General features: G+C 46.6%; 1 protein-coding gene across 2 annotated transcripts in view; it reads left to right on the forward strand.

Moving 5' to 3' along the window:
* Rbms2 (RNA binding motif single stranded interacting protein 2) overlaps positions 1–19,903 on the forward strand; it is a 41,695-nt gene extending 21,792 nt beyond the window's left edge. For both annotated transcript variants that reach the window (XM_090327373.1, XM_090327370.1), the window contains 12 exons: positions 4,419–4,477; positions 5,732–5,823; positions 7,492–7,649; positions 11,824–11,903; positions 12,019–12,128; positions 12,419–12,465; positions 13,496–13,589; positions 13,863–13,940; positions 15,441–15,551; positions 18,696–18,776; positions 19,319–19,404; positions 19,815–19,903. In XM_090327373.1, coding sequence (XP_090183499.1) covers positions 4,419–4,477; positions 5,732–5,823; positions 7,492–7,649; positions 11,824–11,903; positions 12,019–12,128; positions 12,419–12,465; positions 13,496–13,589; positions 13,863–13,940; positions 15,441–15,551; positions 18,696–18,776; positions 19,319–19,399 — 991 coding nt within the window. In that variant the 3' untranslated portion in view covers positions 19,400–19,404; positions 19,815–19,903. The remainder of the gene's footprint in view (positions 1–4,418; positions 4,478–5,731; positions 5,824–7,491; positions 7,650–11,823; positions 11,904–12,018; positions 12,129–12,418; positions 12,466–13,495; positions 13,590–13,862; positions 13,941–15,440; positions 15,552–18,695; positions 18,777–19,318; positions 19,405–19,814) is intronic.
* Positions 19,904–23,282: the final 3,379 nt, after the last annotated feature.

Here is a 23,282-nt window from a genome sequence, read left to right on the forward strand (position 1 = left end):
AGATGCTCTGATGAAAGCCTTAGAACTGTGCTTGCAACCACAGATGTCATGAGATGCCTTAGCCAATCCCTTTCAAAGAATTTGGAGCTGGGTGTGGCACACCTGTTATTTCAGTACTTGGGAGGCAGGAGCAGGGGGATCATGAGTTTAAAGCTGGCTTGGGCTATGTAGCAAATTTGAAGCCAGCCTAGGTTATATGGTGAGATCTGCCTCCCCCATCCCCCCAAAAAAATTCTCCTTGAGATGGGCATCTGTGGCTTATGCCTGTAATCCTAGTACTGAAGAGGCTGAGATCTGAAGATCATGGTTCAAGACCAGCCCCAGCAGCCCACTACTCAAGCTGGGTGGTAGGAGCAAAGAACAAAGAAATCTGAGACTTCTACCTTTCCTTCTGAGCAATGAAGGGATGGAGAAGGACCAGAAAGGGAAGGAAAGAAGGAAGAAAGGAAGGCAGGGAAGGAGGGAGGGAGACCAGCTCAAAAAGTGTCTGTGGAGGAGTGGGCCGGAGGAGAGGGGCTGGTGGGGCAGGAGAGCAGGTGAGAGGAGCCAGGCTGGATGGCCAGTAGTGAGTTAAGCTGGTCTAGGAAGGGTGTATATTCATGCGCAGAAGGACTTCCTGCCTTTGTCCCAGTAGTCTCTTCCGGGGCTGGAGTGGTAGAGTGGAGAGGAGGGGGTGTAAATGTTGTTGGATCCTAAACTTTGGTGCACCGGAAGAAGAGGCGCGGTCTGGAACTGGAACTCCTGGTTCTCTGGGAGGGGCTCCTCCTTCTGAGGAAGCAGCAGTCACCCAGCTGTTGCCAGCTGCAGTGGAAATTCTGAGCTCTAAGTCTCAGGCTGCTAGACCACAGCAAGCTCCACCCTGGGGCCTTGACAGGGATAGCGGCGTGTGTGTCCTCTGGCCTGCAGTCAGACTTCTCCTGAGTCCTTCCTCTTGCCTAAATTTGGGAAGGAATCCAAGAATGTAGGCCAGAAGGGCCAAGATCTCCACATCCACCCCACCCCCACCCCATCCCCTTTGCATGTGCTTTTCCCAGCCTCTGGTCAGTCGCCTGGTTTATGCTGTCTAATCCTTGGGTCACAGAAGCTCCACTAAAAAAATCAGTGAGAGACTGCCAAGAAGTGAAAAGAAATCGTCTATGGCCTTTAGGGACAAGAGGAGAAGATGGAAGGGGGGAAAATGCTTGTTTGAGTTGTTGGTCTCAAATTCAGTTCCTGCCAACTGTTTCCAGTTAGCTCTTGTACTTTTGACTTTGCTAGTGGTTTCTGCTCTGTCTCTTTAATATCTTCCCCCTTCCTTCCTCCATCCCTCCAGTGGTGGAATGTGGAGACCTCCCCTCCCCACACACCTCTCATCTAATCCCTCACCCCTGAGTCTCCACTACAAGTTTTTGGAGTACAGGCTGTGCTTGCTGTGAAAGCAGAATTTCCAAAAAATTGAAAACCATGACTCACAAATTTAGGAAGGACAGATGTCAGAGATTATGGAACTCAGAGGGAACCAGCAAGATGAAAAAACAGGTTGTTCAAGCACTGAAGAAAGAATGTTGGAAGAAGAGAGCAAATAGATATAAACACTAGTTCATTTCTAACAACCTTTAGAATTGTGGTGGGGGTGGGGGGAGAGGGAGGGAGAGAGAGTGTGATGTTGGGCCTCCACCCTGGGGCCCTGTAAGAGCTACAGGAATGCTCCACCACTGAACTCCGCCCAAGGCCTGGGATTTGCTTCGCCCCTGGACAGAAGCAATTTTGCATTTGTGCTGAACAAAAATCTACAAGTTGGCCTGGAGTGTGGCCTAGTGGTTGAGTGCCTGCTGAGCATGCATGAAGCCCTGGGTTCGATTCCTTGGTACCCTCCCCCCACCCCACAAAACGGGAATTGGTGCTGTGGCTCAAGTAGTAGAGTGCTAGCATTCAGGAAGCCCAAGGACAATGCCCAGGCCCTGAATACAAGTCTCAAGACCAGTCTCCCCCAAAATTGACAACTCAACATGTATCTTTTTTTTTTCTGGTTGTATTCCTAAGAATGCTCTTTTTAAATTTTTATTGTCTAGGTAATGTATAGAGGGGTTACAGTTAATTTGCCAGGTAGTAGGTGCATTATTTCTCACACATTGATAGTCCTTCTGTCAACATGTATCTTTCCAAAGTCTGGGTCTTAATGAGTAGTAAGTAGATAGTAATCAAAGAAACATGAAGAAAATGAAATACTGTAATCACACCTTCTTTTTGAATGCATTACACACAATTCTGAGCCAATATAGTTAAACAAAACTCAAAGCCAGGTGCTGGTAGCTCAAGCCTGTAATCCCAGCTACTCAGGAGGCTGAGATCAGATCACCGTTCCAAGCCAGCCCCAGGAAGAAAGTCTATGAGATTGTTAACTCCAATTAAATCACCATAAAAGCAGAAGGGGAGCTTTGGCTCAAAGTGGGTAGAGTGTTAGCGCTGAGCAAAACAAAGAGCTCATAGATAGACTCAAGCCCTGAGTTCAAGCCCCATGACCAACAATAACAACAACAAAAAAATGATACCTCATGGTGCAATCCTAGCTACTCAGGAGGCTGAGATCTATGGCTCACAGTTCAAAGCCAGCCCAGGCCACTCTTATCTCTAATTAACCACTCAAAAATTGGAAGTGGAGCTATGGTTCCAAGTGGTAGAGCACTAGCCTTGAGCAAAAAGACCTCAGGGACAATGCCCAGATTCTAAGTTCAAGATCCACATCTGACAAAACAACACCCCCCGAAAAAATCCCCAAAATAATGATAATAAATAAATAAAACTCAATATTTCAAAACAAAGTTTTTTGTTTGTGTGCCAGTACTAGAGCTTGAACTCAAGGCCTGTGTGCTGTCCTTGAGCTTTTTCACTCTAGGCTAGGGCTCTACCATTTGAACTACAGCTTCACTTCTGTTTTAGGGTTTGTTTTTTTGTTGTTGTTGTTGTTTTTGCCAGTCCTGGGCTTGAGCTCAGGGCCTGAGCACTGTCCTTGGACTTTCTCAAGGCTAGCACTCTACCACTTGAGCCTCAGCACCACTTCTGGCTTTTTGCAATGTATGTGGTACCGAGGAATCGAACCTATGTTTTCGTGCATGCTAGGCAAGCACTCTACCACTAGGCCAAACTCCCGGCCCTGTTTTGGGGTTTTTTTTTGCTGGTTAATTGGACATAAGGGTGTCTTGGAGACTCTTATCTCCAGAAAACCAGAAGTGACACTGTGCCTTGAGGGGTAGAATACTAGCCTTGAACAAAAAAACCTCAGACTCTGAGTTCAAACCCCACAACTGACCCCCCCTCAAAAAAAATGTGTGTCACAGACTTCCCTGACAAATTTGGCTTTGAATCAGGATCCTCAGATTTCAGCCTCTTGAGTACCTACAGTTGCAGATGTGAGCCACGAGTACCGGCTCACAAACAGAACTTTTAAATTACCTGAGTATACATCACCTAGTTCGGGTAATATGTAAAAACTCTCACTGGGTCCAACCTTGTGATCTACATAGTGCTCCTTTGCTTTTATTTTTTTTTTGAAAATTTGCCTCCCCAAAGGCTAATGTGCCCCACAGCAAGGTGAACGTTAATTGCTGAATTTAAATGTTGATGTGAACATTTGAGAATTGTGGGAAGGTTGCACCTCCTTCAGCAGAAGGCAGGCCGACTTTTGGGGAATGGGAAGCAGCCTCTGCAGTGTGGGACTGAACTCAGTGTCCTGAGCAGATCTTCACAGCTGTCTCTTTGGCACCATGCAAGCCTTGATACTAGAGTCTACTCTCTGAATGTTCTACCCGACATTGAAAATGTGTGGACCTTCCTTGGCCTTATTTTCAAGTTTTAGATGACTTTATTTGGTCATTTATACCCATTTATTGGGTCTTCACACCTTATTTGTCTCTGGAAATTTCCTCACTGACACAACAGAGGTCTGCTTTACTAATCACCTAGGCATTCCTTGATCCAATCAAGCTGACAACCAAGATTATTTGCCACACTACCCTTAATCGAAATTTAATCACCCAAAGGTGCCTACAAGAAATAAAATAACTACTGCCAGGCATTGATGAGTCAGACCTGCAATCCTTGCTATTTGGGAGACTGAAATCAGAAATATCATGGTTCAAGGTCAGCCTGGGCAGAAATGTTCTTGAAATCCCTTCTCAACCTATGGCTTTGCACTGTGTCAGGGCTGCCTGTTACCCCTCCCTACCTGGGAAGTGGAGACTCTGAGGATCGAAGTGTAAGGCCAGCCAGGCAGAAGAGTCATAGAGGCAGTGCTGTCCAGTCATTTACTTAGGGGAAACCTAAAGATTGACTGCCTGCGAGCTGAGCCAGGCCTGGAGTTCATCCAGATAACATATCTCCATTCTATCCTTACTCTCTACTGGAGATCATCTTTTTCTTTTTCCTTCTCCTTCTCTTAGATATGGCAAGATTGTGTCCACGAAGGCCATTCTGGACAAGACCACCAACAAGTGCAAAGGTGAGAGGATGCTGCCCTTGCTGATGGAGCCATAGTGAGGGAGGTCATTGCTGCTCTCTGTCCTTTGCTGCTGAGTCTGAGTACCTGGTGCCAGGAAGATGGCTCTGAGGTTTCCAGGCTGGACATACTAGTAGGTATTTACGTCCACTGGTGGCCAGATAGGTTGAGCTGAAAATTGGAGACCCAAGGCTGGCAGGCTGCCCTGAGTTGCTGGGCTGGCTTTAGAAGGAGGTGGTAGGTACCATGAAAATCTGTTCTACCTAGCAACGGAAGTGCCTTTTGGTGGAAGCAGAATGATGACTCACTCAGTAATGTTTTCCTAGGACACAGTAGCATTAGGGTTTTGAGCAGTTCTCAGGGAGGCTGGGAAGCCTGGAAAGGGCTGAGGTTAAGTGGGGAGCATTTCTTCCATCAGGCAACTGATTGTCTGGAAAGGCTACATCCCTGGTGTGACTAGCATTTCTGGGGTGTGGCTAGAAGAGACATCGAGGGTTCTTTTAGGACTGTGGCTAGGACTATGGGGTATTAGGAAGCCTAGTAATTCTAACTACTCAGGAGGCTGAGATCTGAGGGACATAATTTAAAGCCAGCTTGGGGAGAAAAGGTTATGAGACTCATCTCTAATAAACAGCAAAATGCCAGAAGTAGAGCTGTGGCTCAAGTGGTAGAGCCCCAGCCTTGAATGGAAAAAAGCCAAATGAGCGTTCTAGTCCTCTCTGAATTCAAGCCCCTGTACTACAAACACACACACACACACACACACACACACACACACACACACTCACTTAAAAAGGTTGGGGGGGGCAGGAGTTTGGCCTAATGGTAGAATGCTTGCCCAGCATGTACAAAGATCTGAGTTCGATTCCTTGGTACCACATACATAGAAAAAAAGTCAGAAGTGGTGCTGTGGTTCAAGTTGTAGAGCTTTAGCCCTGAGAAAACCCGAAGACAGTGCTTAGGCCCTGAGTTCAAGCCCAGGACTGGCAAAAAAAAAAAAAAAAAGAAAAAGAAAAAGAAAGCCTAGTTCCTAAAACCTCAGATTTTTAGGGAGAACAGACACTACCAGAACTTCATTCCCTTGAAATTCTTAGCCACAAAGAAGACCAAATCTCAGAAAGCCATGCCTGGACAACCCCCAAAGCTCTTAATTCTCTTTTTCCCTGTCACTTCCCATCCATGGATCCTAACTAACTCTTCCTCTGTCTCCTCAACCACTCCCACACTTCCCCTCCCTGTGCTGTTTCCCGGTTCCAGGCTATGGCTTTGTGGATTTTGACAGCCCTTCAGCAGCACAGAAAGCCGTCACAGCCCTGAAAGCCAGTGGTGTACAGGCCCAGATGGCAAAGGTAAGAAGCCACCCCATGTCTGTCTTCCATACCCCCAACCCCCATCCCCCAAGGGACTGTGCTCAGCACCTACACACCAGTCCTAAGACTTCTTCTACATGCACAAGCATATGAAATCGACAGGCCAGGGCTGTCTGCAGTGCTTTTTGATCACACCTGGCCACAGATAGCTTGAGTTTCTGATCCCCTGTCCCCGCCCCCCCCCACACACAATCCCTTGATTTCAGAGGAAGGTGGCCTGCAGAATCTGTGACTGTAGCTCTGTCCAAGACGCTGTGTGTCCTCATCTAGCAGGCAGGAGGCTCAGCTTCCTAGCAGCCGCCCCTGCTGCCTCCATCCTGGCCCCACTTCCCTGCCATACAGATGGTGATAGTTTTGCAATAGTCTCTGCCAAAGCCAGTTGTGCAATGCAGAGGTTCAGAACAATGCTTGCCACCTTCCAACTCAGCCTCCTGCAGGGGCAGGGCTTGAACTGGGGCGAGGGAAGTCCAGGGGCTAGTTCTTCTTCACATCTGTCCTTCTAGCTACAGCACGGAAGACTAGAAGCTTTCCTTTCCCTTCTTCACTTAGGATTGTTCCAGCTCCTCTGGATAAAGCTAATGAGGGCAACTTTTCTGTAACAATTTAAAAAAGCAACCCTGAGAGGAAGGAAGAAAGCCTAAGGATGCTGTAACCACTGCAGGGCAAAGGGCCTGCTCCAATTCTTCCTTCTTTCCTTTTTCCATCCTTCCTTCTTTTCCTTTTCTCACCCCTCCTTTTTTATCTTCCTTCCTTTCCATTCCTTTCTTTCTCTCTTTTTCTCTTTCTTTTCTTTCCCTTCCTTCCTTCTTTCCTTTTCCCTTCCCTTTCCTTCTTTTCCTTTCCCTCCCTCCCTCCCCTCCTCCCTCCTCCCTTCCTTCCTTCCCAGGGGCCTAAGTGCAGTCTCTTAGCTTTTTTGGTCAAGGCTAGCACTCTACCACTTGATCACAACTCTACTCCTGGCTTTCTGGTAGTTAATTGGAATAAGAATCTTATTCTGCTCAGGGTGGCTTTAAACTTCATTCCTCAGATCTCAGCCTTATGAGTAGCTAAGATTACAGATATGAGCCACCAGAGCCCAGCTCAACTCTTAAAATTGAGGAGCTTCTGCCCTTGTATCATTCTGCCCCTTGTAGAGTACAACCTTTAACCACAGTTCAGATATTTAGAGGCTCTCAGAGTACCTGGGAGACTAGAGATTTCAAGGGTCCAAATGGTACCCTGAGTTATAGCTTTGGTCCTTTCTCTGTCCACTTCTCCCCTCTTCTTGCTTTCTTTCTATCCATGAGTTTGCCTGTGATCATGATTGTGATTAAAGGAGAGCAAGGAGATTGATCAGAACAGCCCTGCCCTGGAGCAGCCAGTTGAAGGAACACAGTTTTTGGGGTCAGGCTACTGAGGGAGAGGAGTGCTGTTCTGCTTGTTTCTAAAGGGACAGCCAGATGCCACGGGGGACTTGTTTCATGGGATTATACTAGAAATACTGTTTCCTTTTTTTTCTTCCTGGACTACTCAGTCTCTAGCTCCTGGTACTGTGCCTGGGTGCTGCAAATACTTAAGATTCTCTTCCTACTGACTCTGTTTTGAAATGTCATTTTGTAGAGGAAGATGAGAAATCAGAACTTCATTTTCTCACTTTTATTTCCATAGCAACAGGAACAAGACCCCACAAATTTATACATCTCAAACCTCCCACTGTCAATGGATGAGCAGGAACTGGAGGGGATGTTGAAACCCTTTGGCCAGGTTATCTCCACTCGAATCCTTCGAGACACCAGTGGGACCAGCAGAGGGGTTGGCTTTGCCAGGTAAGGGATGGTAAGAGTGGGAGAGGGTAAAGATAATAAAAAGGTCTGTTGGCTATCACCAAAAAAACTTGTGTCTCTCTTCCATAACACCAAGTCAGTAGTCAGAAATACTTGACAGTCCTTTTTATTTTTGGCAGCATTGTTGTTTAAACTCAGGGCCACTCATTAGGTAAGTTGTCTACTACTTGAGTTGTCCATTCAGACCTTTTTGCTTCAGTTATAAGAATTATAATTATTTTTGTTTGTCGTGGGGTTTGAACTCAGGGTGTGGGCACTGTTCCTGAGCCTTTTCACTAAAAGTTATCACTCTACCACTGTGAGCCACAGTGCCACTTCCAGTTTTCTGGTGGTTAATTGGAGATGAGAGTCACATGGATTTTCTTGCCTAGGCTGGCTTTGAACTGAGGCTTTTCAGATCTCATCCTCCTGAGTAGCTAGTGTTATAGGCATAAGCCACCAGCACTCTCTCTCTCTCTCTCTGTATATATGTGTGTGTGTATATATATATATATTTATATATATAAATATATATATAAATATATATTGCCAGTTGTGGTGACTGAACTCAGGGCCTAAGCACTGTCCTTGGTCTTTCTGAAGGCTAGAACTCTATCACTTGAGCCACAGAATCACTTCTAGCTTTTTTCTATGTATGTGGTGCCAAGGAATTGAACCCGGGTCTTCATGCATGCTAGGCAAGCACTCTTACCACTAGGCAAAACTCCCGGCCCAATTATAATTATTTTTGTACATCACAGGGATTGAAGTCAGGGCATAGGCACTGTCTCATGGTTTTTGTTTTTGTTTTTTTGTTGTTGTTGTTCATGTCTGTTTTCTTGTAGTAATGGAGCTTGAACTCAGGGCTTGAGCTCTTTGCTCAAGGCTACTGTCCTGCAACTTTGAGACACAGCTCCACTCCCAGTTTTCTGGTGGTTAATTGGAGATAAGATTCTCATAGCCAGGAGTGTGGCCTGGTGGTAGAGTGCTTGCCTAGTATGCATGAAGCCTTGGGCTCAATTCCTCTGCTACCGCAAAAAAAGAAAAAGGAAGGAGTGGTTCTGTGGCTCAAGTAGTAGAGCCCTAGCTTTGAGAAAGCTCAAGGACAGTGCCCAGGCCCTGAGTTCAAGCCTTGGAGCTAGGAATAAAAAAGTCAGTCTCGTGAACTTTCCTTTCCAGACTCGCTTTGAACCATACTCTTCAGATATCAGCCTTTTGAGTTGCTAGAATTACAGATGTAAACCACCAGCACCCAGCTTGCTTCAGATATTTTTCAAATAGGTTCTCATAGTTTTGCCTGGAATGGCCTAGACTGCCATTGTATTTACGTTTCACAAGTAATTGGAATGGCTTCTAGCCATGATCTTTATAGCTTAGCCTCTCGAATAGCTGGGATTTCTGCCTGAGTCAACCTACTGGTACCCAGCTTTGGCCTTTGTTCCTTTGATTCAGACCCAACTAGAACAAAATAAAATATTTCTTCAGCTGAGTTCCCTCTGTTACCGTATTTATTCCTTACAACCCTGTGAGGTAAATGTTCTCTATTTTATGCATGAATAAGGTGGTTTCCCTAGGAAAGAGCTATCAGTCCTAAGTCTCACAGCAGGGGAATAGAGGCCCAATCCTTCTGGCTTGGAGGTCAGTAGAATGAAGTGGAAGGGCTGATCCATCTTTTCAGGTCTGTTGGGAGACCTACATTCTAGAACAGACTCTGTCACTAACTGCCCCCAGTAATACCAGACTTTGGTTCTCAGTCAAGTTGGGTCGTTTCTTAAGTTGTTTCCTAGAGCTGTGGAGTGCCCCACATTGCCTTCTTCTGGGCTCAGAGGTCATTGCTGACGAGCTTCCCATTGTTAGCCCGCTTAACAGAATAATCTGCTTTGTATGGGGAGGGGAGCACTAGCGCTTGAATTCTGATGCTCTCCCTTAGTTTTTCATTCAAGTCTGGTGCTCTGTCACTTGAGCCACAGCTCTACTTTCAGGCTTTTCCTGGGCAACTGGAGAAAAGAATTGCACAAACTTTCTTGCCCAAGCTGGCTTCAAACCTCAACCCTCAGATCTCAGCCTTCTGAGGGTAGCTAGGTTTACAGGTATAGCTCCCAAGTGCCTGGGTAGTGATCTGCTTTCATCATAACATTTTGTTCTGCTGGCACATTAGGGAACACCTCGAATCCTAGCACCCAGGAGTCTAAAGCAGGAGGATTGCTGAGTTCAAGGTCAGATTAAGCACCATAGTGAGTTCAAGGTTAGCCTGAGCTAAATTCAGTGAGCTCCTGTCTCAAAACAAAAAGTAGAGGCCCTGGGTTCCACACTACTTTTTTTTTTTAAGTTGAAAAGATATTCTGTGACTGGTTTTTGAAGTTTGAAAACCACTAACTGCTAGGCTAAGTGATCTGAGAATCCTGTTTTGTCTTCCACTGTCCTATCTGGCAAGAATTTCCAGAGGACTTAGTTTCTGGAAGAACTAGGTCAGTCCCCGGAGGGATAACGTAGCTGGGTAGCGCCACCTGCTGGCAGACCTGTATAATGAGGCATTCTTAAGATTGTGGACATCACTTTTTTTCTTCTCCCATACTTTTCCTTCCTTCCTTCTTTCCTCCCTTCATCTTTTCCTTCCTTCTTCCCTTCCTTCCTTTTTTTGTGCTGGGCCTGAGACTTGAACACAGGGCCTTGGCACTGTCCCTTAGCTTTTCTTGCTCAAACCTAGTACTCTACCACTTGAGCCACCCCTCCACTTCTGGCTTTTTTGGCTGGTTAATTGAGATTTTTCTGCTGACACTGGCTTTGAGCTTATCTCAGCGCCTTGAGTAGTTAGGATAATAGGCATGATCCACCAGGACCAGGTGGTCATTTTTTTTAAATTTGTCATTGAACAGTAATCTGAAGCATTCCACTTGCATTGGAAGCAGATGATTGGAAACCATCTGATGTATAAAAAGGGATTTGAACCTCAGCCTTTCATTCCTGTTGTTGAGTTTTTGCAGGGTTTAAACTCAGGGCTTTGCTCAGCTAGTGCTCTACCATTTGATCCCTGCCTCCGCTCAACTCTTTGCTGGTTATTTTGGAGAGAGAGTCTCACAGACTTTTCTCAGGCTGACTAAGAGCCACAGTCCAGTGCCAGGCTTCTGCTATTGAGTTTTTTAGGATGGGGAGAAGTTGGTTGACAGGAGTGAGTGGGAAAGTGGGACTGGGCCTTGCTCATTAGCAATCTTGAGTCTGCATACTGTAGGTGAGTATAGAAGTATACAGCAAGGGGTTGGGGGTTTGGCTCAGCAGAAGAGCCCTTGCCTGGCAAGTGCAAGGCCCTGGGTTCGGTCCCCGGTTCTGGGGGAAAAAAAAAAGCTAGAAGTGGACAACAAGCCAAGGTTCTGAAACACTACACCATTTGAAAATACTCTAAGTATGGCCGGGAGTTTGGCCTAGTGGTAGTGTGCTTGCCTAGCATGCACAAAGACCTGGGTTCAATTCCTCGGTACCACATACATAGAGCTCTAGCCTTGAGAAAGTCCAAGGACAGGGTTCATGCCCTGAGCTCAAGCCCAGGACTGGCAAAAAAAAAAAAAAAAAAAAAGAAAAGAAAATACTCTAAGTAGACTGCACTAGGATTCTTGGAGCAGTGTGTGCTTTTCTCAAGATGCTTCCATTGGAGACCTTTTTACATTTAGGTCCCATACTGGAACGGCTCGTATTTTTAGTGGTTATTGACATTGAAAATATACCAAGGATTAATTTAAATATACAGCAAGGGAGCTAGACACTAGTAGCTCATGTCTGTAATCCTAGTAATTCAGGAAGCCGAGATATGAGGTCACAGCCCAAGTATGGAAATCCGTGACTTACCTCTGGCTAACCAACTAACAATATCAGAAGGAGAGCTGTGATTCAAGTGGCAGAGTGCTAGCCCTGAGCAAAAAAAGGTAAGGGACAGCAGCTAGGGCCTGAGTCTTAGCCCCAGTATATGTTGAAGGCTTCTTTCTTTGAAGATCCCCTACAGGAGCTACTCATGGGGACCTTCATTAGCTTGGGGCTACCTACGAGATGCCTTGAACCTATGTGGCAGAAAATCTCGAGTTTCTGGTCATCCACTCTGGAGAACTTGGGGACTGGGATCTTAGGACTTTCTGAGTTAGCAAACAGTTTGGAGAAGCAAGAGCCTAACCCTTCTTGTGCTCCTTAGGATGGAGTCCACAGAGAAGTGTGAAGCCGTCATCACCCACTTTAATGGAAAATATATTAAGACACCCCCTGGAGTGCCAGGTGAGGCTGGGAACCAGGCAAAGAACCACAGGTGGCTCCTTGCAGTGAAGATTGTGGCGAGCGAGAGTGGCTCCGCGGTGCCACTCAGTTGCCTATCTATTCTCTGTCTTGCCAGCACCATCTGATCCCTTACTGTGCAAATTTGCTGATGGTGGACCAAAAAAACGACAGAACCAAGGAAAATTTGTGCAAAATGGACGAGCCTGGCCGAGGAATGGAGAGATAGTAAGAGACCCTGAGGAATGGGAACTGAAGACCGGTGCCGTGGGAAGGCAGCAGCAAGCTGGAGTGCTCTAGGTCCACCCGAGGGTGCAGGCCACATCATGCTTCGGGGTGGGCTTGGAGCGTGATTCTGCATCCTGGAGTTGGTGGAGTTCAGGAGCAGCTGGAGTGGGATGTGTCTGGACTTTGATTGGACAAAGTGCACCTACCTCATGTAGAACCTGGGCATTCTGGGATTTCACCTATTTCTACCCAAGGGCTCCCGATAAGAACACTCTGTTCTTTCTTTGTAGGGTGGTATGGCCTTGACCTATGACCCCACCACAGCTCTTCAGAATGGGTAAGACTGATTGTCCCCCCCTCCTCTCTTGGTGGTAGAGGGGCTTGAATTCAGGCCTTTGTGTTTTCTAGGCAGGTGCTCAACCACTTGAGCTACCCTCTTTATATATTGTTTATTTTAATGTTTTTGTGTGCCAGTACTGAGATTTGAGCTCAGGGCCTCAAAGTCTTGCTTAGCTTTTTTCTGCTCGAGATTTATGTTCCACCACTTGAGCTACCCCTTCACATCTTGCTTTCTATTGGCCAATTGGAGATAAAAGTCTTGGATTTGTCCTTCTGGGCTGGCTTTGAACCTCGATCCTCAGATCTCAGCCTTCCGAGTAGCTAGGATTACAGGCACGAGCCATTGACACCTGGCTTGTATTAGTGGTTTTGTCAGTGGGGCTTGAACTCAGAGCCTGGACACTGTCCCTGAGCTCTTTCTGCTCAAGGCTTGAGCTCTACTACTTTGAGCCACAACAGCATCACTTCTGGTTTTCTGGTAGTTAATTGGAGATAAGAGTCTCATAGATTTTCCTGCCTGGGCCAGCTTTAAACTGCAATCCTCAGATCTCAGCCTCCCTGAGTAGCTAGGATCACAGGTGTGAACCACCAGCACCCAGTTTAGTGATTTTTTGAGGCAAGGTCTCTGTATGCCTGGACTGGGCTGCACTGCAATCCTGCAACTACTTCCCCATGTTGCTTGGATTATAGGTATGTCCCACAGCACCCAGCCATATGCTCCCTCCTTGCCCTTAAACAGGGGTGACAGATGCATACCACTGTGCTCAGCCATTAGTTGAGATGGAATCTTGTGAACTTTAATGCCCAAATTGGTCTCTTATCACAATCCCTTCTCAAGTAGCTAAGATTACAGGCTTGAGCCACTGTATCTAGCCAATAACAGTGTCTTCTATAATCAAGTCATCTGAAAACGGCAATGACATTGATTTGCAAATAGGGTTAGTGGGAATAGGTTGTACCTTGCTCAGTCAAGGCCCTTTGCTTGTGAGTTCCTGTGGCTCCTTACTGAATCCGATTCTTCTCTGCAGATTTTACCCAGCACCTTATAACATCACTCCCAACAGGATGCTGGCTCAGCCTGCGCTCTCCCCGTATCTGCCATCTCCTGTGTCTCCCTATCAGGTATGCTCATGCCCCAGAGAGCCAGGTTTCCCTACCACTTGAACATGCCCCACCTTGACTTGATCCACTCAAGGCTAGCACGCAAGCACTTGAGCCGTACCTCCAAGTCCAGCTTTTGTTGGTTAATCGGAAATAAGGATCTCACTGTACCTAGCTAGAACAGCTGCCTTCTGAAGAAGTATTTTAATTTTTGGAGACCTTGCTGATGAGGGAGCTGAACACTAGTTTCTAGGAAGAATGACATTTTTGTTTGTTTGTTTTTACTTCCATCAGAGAATGACACAGACGTCGCCTTTGCAAGTACCTAACCCGTCCTGGATGCACCACCAGTCATACCTCATGCAGCCTTCAGTGAGTTCCCTGCAGCCAAAACCAGAAAGACAGAAAAAAAGGGCTGGAGCTGGATGTGGTGTCTCATGCCTATAATCCTAGCTAGTCAGGAGGCTGAGATCTGAGGATGGCACTTCAAAGCCAGCCCAGGCACTAAAGACTGTGAGACTTTTTTTTTTGCCAGTCCTGGGCTTGAGCTCAGGGCCTGAGCATTGTCCTTGGGACTTTCTCAAGGCTAGAGCTCTACCACTTGAGCCTCAGCACCACTTCCGGCTTTTTTCTATGTATGTGGTACCGAGGAATCGAACCCGGGTCTTCATGCATGCTAGGCAAGCACTTTAACCACTAAGCCAAACTCCCGGCCCAGATTGTGAGACTCTTATCTCCAATTAACCTCTAGAAAACAGGAAATAGGGCTGTGATGCAAGGGTAGGGCAGTAGTCTTGAGCCGAAGAGCTCAGGGTTACCACCCAGGTCCAGAGTTCAAGCCCCATGATTGACCAAAAAAAAAAAAAAAAAAAGACAAAAGGCCAGGCATTGGTAGTTCACGCCTGTAATCCTAGCTATGCAGGGCGCTGAGATATGAGGATCGTGGTTTGAAGCCAGGTTGGTCAGAAAAGTTTGTGAGACCCTTATCTCCAGTTTAGCACCGGAAAAACCAGAATTGGTGCTGTGGTTTAAAGTCATAGAGTGCTAGCCTTGAGCAAAAAGAGCTCAGGGACAGCACTAAGGCCAGGAGTTCAAGCTCCATAACCAACCACAATAACAAAAAGAACACAAAGGGCTGGGATTGACAGGAGATGTGAATGTGAGTTCTGACACAGTGTCTGGTGCAACTTAACTAGAAGCCCTTAAATTCTATGAGTTTGCCCTTTGACAAAGATCTCCTAATGGGAAGAGTGGTTGTTCCTGTTTTAGAGCAGGCTTGCTTCTCACGGGGGTTTTTAATTTCCAAAATTTAAAAATACCTGTCTTGGGGCCAGGGGTTTGGCCTAGTGGTAGAGTGCTCGCCTAGCATACACGAGGACCTGGGTTTGATTCCTGGGTACCACATACATAGCAAAAAGCCAGAAGTGGTGCTGTGGCTCAAGTGGTAGAGCTCTAGCCTTGAGAAAGTCCAAGGACAGTGCTCAGGCCCTGAGCTCAAGCCCAGGACTGGCAAAAAAAAAAAAAAAATACCTGGCTTTGTTGGGTGTTGGTGAGTCATACCTGTAATCCTAACTACTAAGGAGGCTGAGATCTGAGAATCACAGTTCAAAGCCAGTCTGGGCAGAAAAAGTCCATGAGACTTATTTCCAACAAACCAACAAAAAGCCAGAAGTGGAGCTATGGCTCAAGTGGTGAAGTACTTGAGCACTCTTGAACAAAAGTGCTCAGGGACAACTCAGGCCCCGAGTTCAAGCCTTCAATACCAACACCAAAAAAAAAAGTCCATTTTCCTTGATCCTAGGCACCAGTGTCTGTTGCAGGCAGCTTCACAAGGTGCTGCCACCTAACCTTTTCCTTTGTTGTGGCTTCTAGGGGTCGGTTCTAACACCAGGGATGGATCACCCCATTTCTCTCCAGCCTGCCTCCATGATGGGACCCCTTACCCAGCAACTGGGCCACCTCTCTCTCAGTAGCCCAGGCACGGTAAAGCAATTTCCAAGTATAACTTCCTATAAAGCAGCCAGCTTCGGTGGCTTAGACCTATAATCCTAGCTACTTAGGAGGCTGAGTTCTAAGGATTGCATTTCAAAGCCAGCCCAGGCAGGAAAATTGATGAGACTTTCATCTCCAGCTAATCACCAAAAAGCCAGAAATAGAGCTATGGTTCAAGAGGTAGAATGCCAGCCTTGAGTAAAAAATACTAAAGGAAAATTACCTAGGCCTTGTGTTCAAACCCCAGTACCAGATCATGAATAAATAAACAGGCACCACTAGCTCATACCTGTAATCCTAGCCACTGAGAAAGCGGAGGTCAAAGCCAGGCTGAGCAGGAAGGTCTGTGAAACTTTTATCTTTAATTAAGGAAAAAGGTAGAAGTGGAGCTGTGGCTCAAGTGGTAGAACAGTAGGGGTGAGCGAAAAAGCTCAGAGAGTGCCCAGGCCCTAAGATCAAGTCCCAGGATGGCACAAAAAAATAAGGGGCATGGCCTACTGGCAAAGTGATAGCCTTAAGAAAGCCCAAAGGGGATAGAGGGGCAGGGAAGAAAACCCAAGGACAGTGCCCAGGTCCTGAGTTCAAGCCCCAGGATTGACAAGAAAGAAATTAATTAAATAAAAATAAATTCCCATAGGGCAAGATATACCTGTGTTAAACTCCTCTGCATAAATGCTTAGGATGGAATCACGTTAGTGTCATTGAAGACACATAGAAGTAGAGATAAATTTTTAAAATAATCCAGCTGGGAATTTGGCCTAGTAGTAGAGTGCTTGCCTAACATGTATGAAGACTGGGTATGATTCCTCAGTACCACATACATAGAAAAAGCTGGAAATGGTGCTCTGACTCAAGTGTAGAGCTCTAGTCTTGAGAAAAACCAAGGAAAGCACTTAGACCCTGAGTTCAAACCCCAGGACTGGCCAGAAAAAGAGAGAGAGACAGAGAGAGAGAGACAGACAGAGAATCACCCAGACTTTGCCTGGTGCAGTGGTTCACGCCTATAATCCTAGCTACTCAGGAGGCTGAGATCTGAGGATCACAGTTCAAAGCCAGCCTCATCACTAAAGTTGGTAAGACTTATCTCTAATTACCCACCAGAAAACCAGAAGTGGTGCTGAGGCTCAAAGGGTAGAGCTGTAGTCCTGAGCTGAAGAGCTCAGGCACAATGCCCAGGCCCAGAATTCAAGCCCCATGATGACCAAAAAAAATTAATAATAATAAATAACCCATAAATCAGAATTTAGTCCAGACAACCCTCCTTACCTACTTCCAGCCACTGTGGGTCAGTTTAAGACCTAATATATATTTCCTAGAAATACTTGGTCAAAATAGTAATAGGAAGAAAAGATGAAATGCATTAGGTTTCTTTGGGGTTCTCTGGAGCAGGAGGGTGAGGGGCAAGAGGAAGCAGCAGGTGATCAGGAAGAAAAGCCATGGTGGCTCACACCTGTAATCCTAGCTACTCAGGAGGCCGAGATCTTAGGATGGCAGTTCAAAGCCATTGGGGACACTAAAGTCCGTGTGATTTTTTTTTTTTTTTTTTTTTTTGCCAGTCCTGGGCTTGAGCTCAGGGCCTCAGCACTGTCCTTGGACTTTCTCAAGGCTAGAGCTCTACCACTTGAGCCTCAACATCACTTCTGGATTTTTACTATGTACGTGGTACTGAGGAATTGAACCTGGATCTTTGTACATGCTAGGCAAGCACTGTACCATTAGGCCAACCTCCCTGCCCAACTTCATATTGTCTCCAATTAATCACTACAAAAAAACAGGAAGTGGGACTTAGGCTCAAAGAGTAGGGCTGTGGCCTGGAGCTGAAGAGCTCAGAGACAAGGACCCAGGCCCAGAGTTCAAGTCCCATAATTGACAGAAAAAAAAAAAAAGGGAATAAAAGAAATGTGCAACTTGAAGCATGGCTCAAGTGATTAAAAGTACTGGTTTAGCAAGCACAACGCCCTGAATTCAAACCTTGGTACTGAAAAAAATAAAAAAAAGAAGGTAGCTAGAGACAAATTAAATTAGAATCTCTAGAGGTAGAACACCGCTGTCTGCTTTTGTTTGTTTTGGTGCCAGGATTGGGGCTTGAACTCAGGGACTCATGTTGTCTTGAGTTACACTTCTGTAATATCCCAGCCATTTTGGGGGGGGCCCATTTTGAGGGAGCTCTGAACCGCCCCTTCCTCTTCCCCCCCCCCCAGCAATAGACTCACCAGTGAACCGAGCTAGGAGTCAGTTTAATAGCAGCGCAGCAGCAACTCTCCACCTTCGGGCTGATAGAGAGCAGCCCCGACCTTCACTGGGGCTGAGCTTTTAAAGGTAAACAGCAGGCACAGGTGGTAGTCACCGTATGACGTCACCTTACGATGCCACAGTCAACCACAAGGATGAAACCACACGCAGGTGGTCGAGCAGGTTAAGCATTTTTACAAACACAAAAACAATTTGGCAGCTAAGCCTTCCAGGTGTTACAGTCTCTATTTCCAGGTATCAGTATTTTATTTATTTTTTGTGGGTCATGGGGCTTGAACCCTGGGCCTGGGTGCTGTCTCTAAGCTCTTCAGTACAAGGCTACCTCCCTACCCCTGGAGCCACAGCACCACTCTCCATTTTCTAATGATTAATTGGAGATAAGAATCTCAGGTTGTTTAGTGCCTGGCCTGGCTTTGAACCTCGATCCTCAGATTTTAGCCTCCCAAGTAGCTACGATTATAGGTGTGAGCCACCACATCTCCAGAACTGTGCATCAGTGACACATGTCTGTAATCCCAGCTATTCAAGAGGTTGAGATCTGGAGGATCACACAAGACCAGCACAGGCAGAAAAAGAAAAAGGTTGCTCAATTCCATCTCCAAAGTGAGCAGCCAAAATCAGGGCTGGAGGTATGGCTCAAGTGGAAGAACAGCCATTCAAGCTTGAGGCCCTAAGGTCAATCTTTAGTCCCTGCACTTCTACTATTCCCCACCACCAAGAACAATTACTCTGACTTCTTGGTGTTTGTTTTGAGTTGTGTTTTATTGCCGGGGTAACATATAGAGGGGTTACAGTTACATTTGTCAGGTTGTGGGTACATCTTGAACATTGATACCCCTTCTCATGTTTTTCTCCCCTCCCCTCTTGGTGTTTTTATTCTAGTATATGTCAACAGCTGCCGCTATGCAAGGAGCTTACATCTCCCAGTACCCACCTGTGCCTTCTTCTAACGTTTCTGTGGAGGTAAGAACATCATTTCTTTACAGGGAGGAAAGGAACTTCCTCTCCTCAGGGTGCTGATTCTGTGCTCACAAATAGCTGGTAGGTACATGAAGAGCACCAGTAGCTACTCAAGAGGCTGTGAGCTGAGGATCGAGGCTCAAAGCTAGCCTGGGCAGGAACGTCTGTGGACTCTTACCTCTAATTAACAAGCAAAATGCCAGAAGTGGAGCTGTGTCTTGAATAGTAGGGCACTAGTCAAGTGAAAAAGCTCAGGGAGGTCCTGAGTTCAAGTCCTAGAGCTGGCTCTTCCAGCACTGCTCCCCGCAAAACATAGGAAGCAAAGACTTCATCTGTGTTCGTGGCCAGCAAAGTTGAGGCCGGGATTCCACCTTGAACTGCCTCGTGTCTTAGGAAGAGGGCAGGCTGCTGTGAGCGCTGAGGAGCTCAGGTGCCTTCCATAGTGCTGCTGCGCGGTGCTGGGATGCACCCTCATGTGGGGGGGCGGGGAGGGGTCTCTGGTGAGGCTACGTCATGTGTGACTCTTCCCCTTGGCTGTGGCGCAGGAGAACAGCGGCCAGCAAAATCAAGTGGCAGTGGAGACACCCTCAGACCATGGGGTTTATTCTTTCCAGTTCAGCAAGTAACAATGGTAAGAAGCCCTGGGGTGGGGGGGGAGGGAAACATGCCCCCCAAGCCTCTGATTTAATCCACCTTTAGTATTCACCTCCATTTCCATTTGTTGAATAGAATTGAATTCTTAGGCAGGTGCCAGTGGCTCATGCCTGTAATCCTAGCTACTCAGGAGGCTGAGATCTGAGGATTGTGGTTGGAGGCCAGCCAGGGCAGGAAAGCCCCTGAGAGTTGTGGCTCACATGGTAGGGCACTAGCCTTGAGCACAAAAGCCCAGGGTCAGCATGTAGGCCCTGAGTTCAAGCCCCAGAACTGGTACCAAAAGAAAAAAAATTCTTGGAGATACCCCCAGATTCAAGGGTTAATTTGAGCAAGTTACAAATCACCTGTAGACTCTACTATGGACTAACACTTGGCCATTTTTCACAGACTTGGGCCAAGAGAAGAAACCTCGACACTCCTGCTCTGTGCTATTCCTCCATTGCTAACGGAGGCTGGACACCTGTCACTTTTTCTATGTGCTACATTCAAGGAGATCAAAGAAAACATTTTCTTTTGCAAAGAAAGTTTTTTGCTTTGTTTCTATTACAACGTACTTTTCTCCTACTCCAAAGAGACATGGTGGCTGGAGCTACTTCTCATGTTCACGAAGAACTGTTTTATTTTTTTAATTTCTCATTGGAGTTATTTGAGAAGGCTTTTTTAAATGATTGAAATTCTTTCTATAAACCAAACCAAACCAAACCAAAAACCAGAAAGACATGGTGCTAGAAGGCTAATGAAGGAGCCTACTTGCTGAGTTTGGTTATGGACATATATGTATATATACACACATACATATACATATACATATATATGTGTGTGTGTTTCAGAAATATGCAGACTATCATCAGCTCGCATCCATCTCCTTTTTACACTTTTTTGTCTGTCTCCTTTCATCCATGTTGTTCTATTTTTCTTTTCATGTAGCTGAGCTTTCCTGCTTTGCTTTTTTAGTTTTTGCGAATTTCTTTCTTGAGTGAAATCTCCTGTAGGATTGGAAGTGGACAAGGACATTGCAGACCTCACCCCGCGACTGTAACAGGTGTGACCCAGGCTCCAGGAAGCCACCTCACGTGCTGGAGGCTGGTGGCTCACACTTGTAATCCTGGGCTACTCAGGAGACTGAGATCTGAGGATCATGGTTTGAAGCCAGGAAAGTGCCTGAGACTCTTCAATTAACCACCCAAAAGCTGGATGTAGAGCTGTGGCTCAAGTGGCAGAACACCAGCTTAGAATGAAAGAGCAGCCATCCTCGACTCAAATCTGCCTCTTCCCTGGCAAGTTCCATATCGAGGCCTGGCTTGTGACTAGCATTCGCTGCCCAGCCCAGCACCTATAGAGGAAGCTCCGCTCCCAGCCTCGGGTTTTCAAGAATGCCTGCTCTCCTGCACCGGAGGATCTTCTCTTCTGCCAAGTCTCGGCCTCATTCTCCCCGCAGCTCCTTGCTGTCTGCAGCTGTGACCTCGCCCAATTCATGTCAGCCTCCTTCCCCACTGGGAAGATCTGCTGTTCCACCCACAGACCAATGGTTCTCGACTGCAGGTGGCTTTCTTCCCCCAGAGTGGCTGCCAATATCATTGTTATGGGTGATAACGGTTGTGTGTGCGCTTACTGGTACTGAGCTGGTGCAGGCCTGGGATGCCACTGGCTAGCCTCTGGTGCACAAATACCATCAAAGACTTTTTTTTTTTTGCTCAAAACATCACTAGTACTTTGATGGAAACAATGCTTGTCTGCCTTCTGGGGGTCTGGTGAATCTGCACCCGGCCCTGGACACCAAGTGCCTTTTGACATTCCTACAACTTGTTGGGAGGATGGAACTGTGATCGAGTGACTTCTCCCTAGGCTTTAACTTGAGACATCTCTATGCAAGAACTGTCCTTGCAGAGTGACCAGCATGCCTGGCTTGGAAGAATCAAGGTAGAACAAAGGACAGAATGTGGACAGAGCTTTCCTAAGTGTTCTGAGCAACCTCCCCTGCCCTGCTCTGGTATGTCTGGAGCCCTTCTCCAGGGCTGTAGCACATGAGAAATAATTTCCTTCTTGTAGAAGGGCAACAGGGAGCTGGGGGAGAAAAGAGCAATACACCCAACCAAGTTCTTCAAAAGATCAGGAAAGATTCTCTCTCTCTCTCTCTCCCCCTCCCTCCCTCCTGTAACTGTCACCTGCAATACCTGACTGTGCATGGAGACAGGTAGGAGAAAGCTTTATCCATCTCCTAGGAAGTAAGATCCTATTTCTGGCTTCTCTCAGACACTCTCCCCCACACCAAGAATTCCCCTGGCTCTCCTGAGATAACCGCAAACAAGAGAGGGAGTTGAGGAGAGAGGCGCTCAGGAGATGGTGTGGGAGAAAAGGCACGGAGAGTGGAAGAGAAAAATGGTGGCTTAGTTTCAGTATGTAAAACTTGGGGCCCAACTTTCCTCTCCTTGCCTCTCACCCAAGAACTGAGGATTCTAGCCCTCTAGCTGGTACTGTCCCTCCGAGTGTCCTACCAGTAAGGGAGTTGCACCACTGAGAGGATACAAAGAAAACAAAACAAAATAAAAACTGGCCACTGTTTTTTAATTGGTTCTGCAGGAGAGGCTTATTATCCAAGCCCAATAACCTTTTAGAAGATGAACTGGACAGATAATGTTCCTTTTTTGGGTACCCAGCCCTTCGTAAACACAAGTGCAGCAGAGCTCCTTTCTTGTGAGAGGCCATTAAAAACGCAGGTATCTGTTCTTTGGCTGGAGGTAGACTGAGGAGTGTTGTTGGTAGGTTATTTGGTGGAGAGGGTTCCCGTAACCTTGCTTGTCTTTACCTCTCAGAAGTCACAATTGTCTCCTTCCTCTGTGCTTAATATGGTCAGATGCTTTTTATGAGTTTTAGAATTACCCCTTGAGTGTCTTGTGTGATCGAGTGTTTGTGGTAGGGGCGGGCGCAGACATGTGTGTGAGGGGGAGCCTGCTATTATTTCTGTCATGGTTAATCACGTTCTTTTGGGGGTTCTTGTTTTTCTTTAGCTCATTTCTGATGGTGGGTGTGATGGGAGAAAGGCAAGGCTCTCTAAACACTATGCCTAGTGTTTCTGAATTCTGTCTTTACGTTCAGTTTTTTCTCTGTATTTTGCATCTCATTCCCACTCATTAGTTGCTTTTAACATTAAAATATTTTAGGGGGCCAGGAGTTTGGCATAGTGGTAGAGTGCTTGCCTTAGTATGCACAAAGACCTGGGTTCAATTCATCGGTACCACATACAGAAAAAGCTGGAAGTGGTGCTGTGGTTCAAATGGTAGAGCTCTAGTCTCTTTTTTTGTGGGTCATGGGGCTTGGACTCGGCCTGGGCTCTTTCCCTGAGCTCTTCAGCTCACGGTTACTCCCCTACCCTTGAGCCAAGCCCCATTTTCCTTTTTCTAGACGTTAAATTGGAGATAAGAGTCTTAGGTCTTTTTTGTGCCTGGGCTGGCTTTGAACCTTGATCCTCAGATCTCAGCCTCCTGAATAGCTAGGATTACAGGCATGAGCCACCATGCCCAGCTTTAGAGCTCTAGTCTTGAGAAAGTCCAAGGACAGTGCTCTCAGGCCCTGAGCCCAAGACTGGGACTGGCAAAAAAATTTTTTTAGAACTTTTGTGTCTTCCTGTTTTTTGGTTTAATAGAACACACCAGAGTCTGTTCCTCCACTAGCTTCCTTCAGAACCCATCCCATGCCAGTGTTATGGCTGCTTCTCTCAGACGACAGATTCGACCTGGAGGACATAGGAAGCCACCAGGAAGACATAGGAAGGTGATTAGTTTTGTGTTTTCAACCAAAGAGCTGCTCACCCTGGGAAGCCCACTGGCTCAGAGAACGTAACTGCCCTTATCAGGA

This window comes from Megascapheus bottae, chromosome 2 (genome assembly GCF_031878675.1).
Source record: "Megascapheus bottae isolate mThoBot1 chromosome 2, mThoBot2.hap1, whole genome shotgun sequence".
NCBI classification, from domain to species: Eukaryota; Metazoa; Chordata; class Mammalia; order Rodentia; family Geomyidae; genus Megascapheus; species Megascapheus bottae.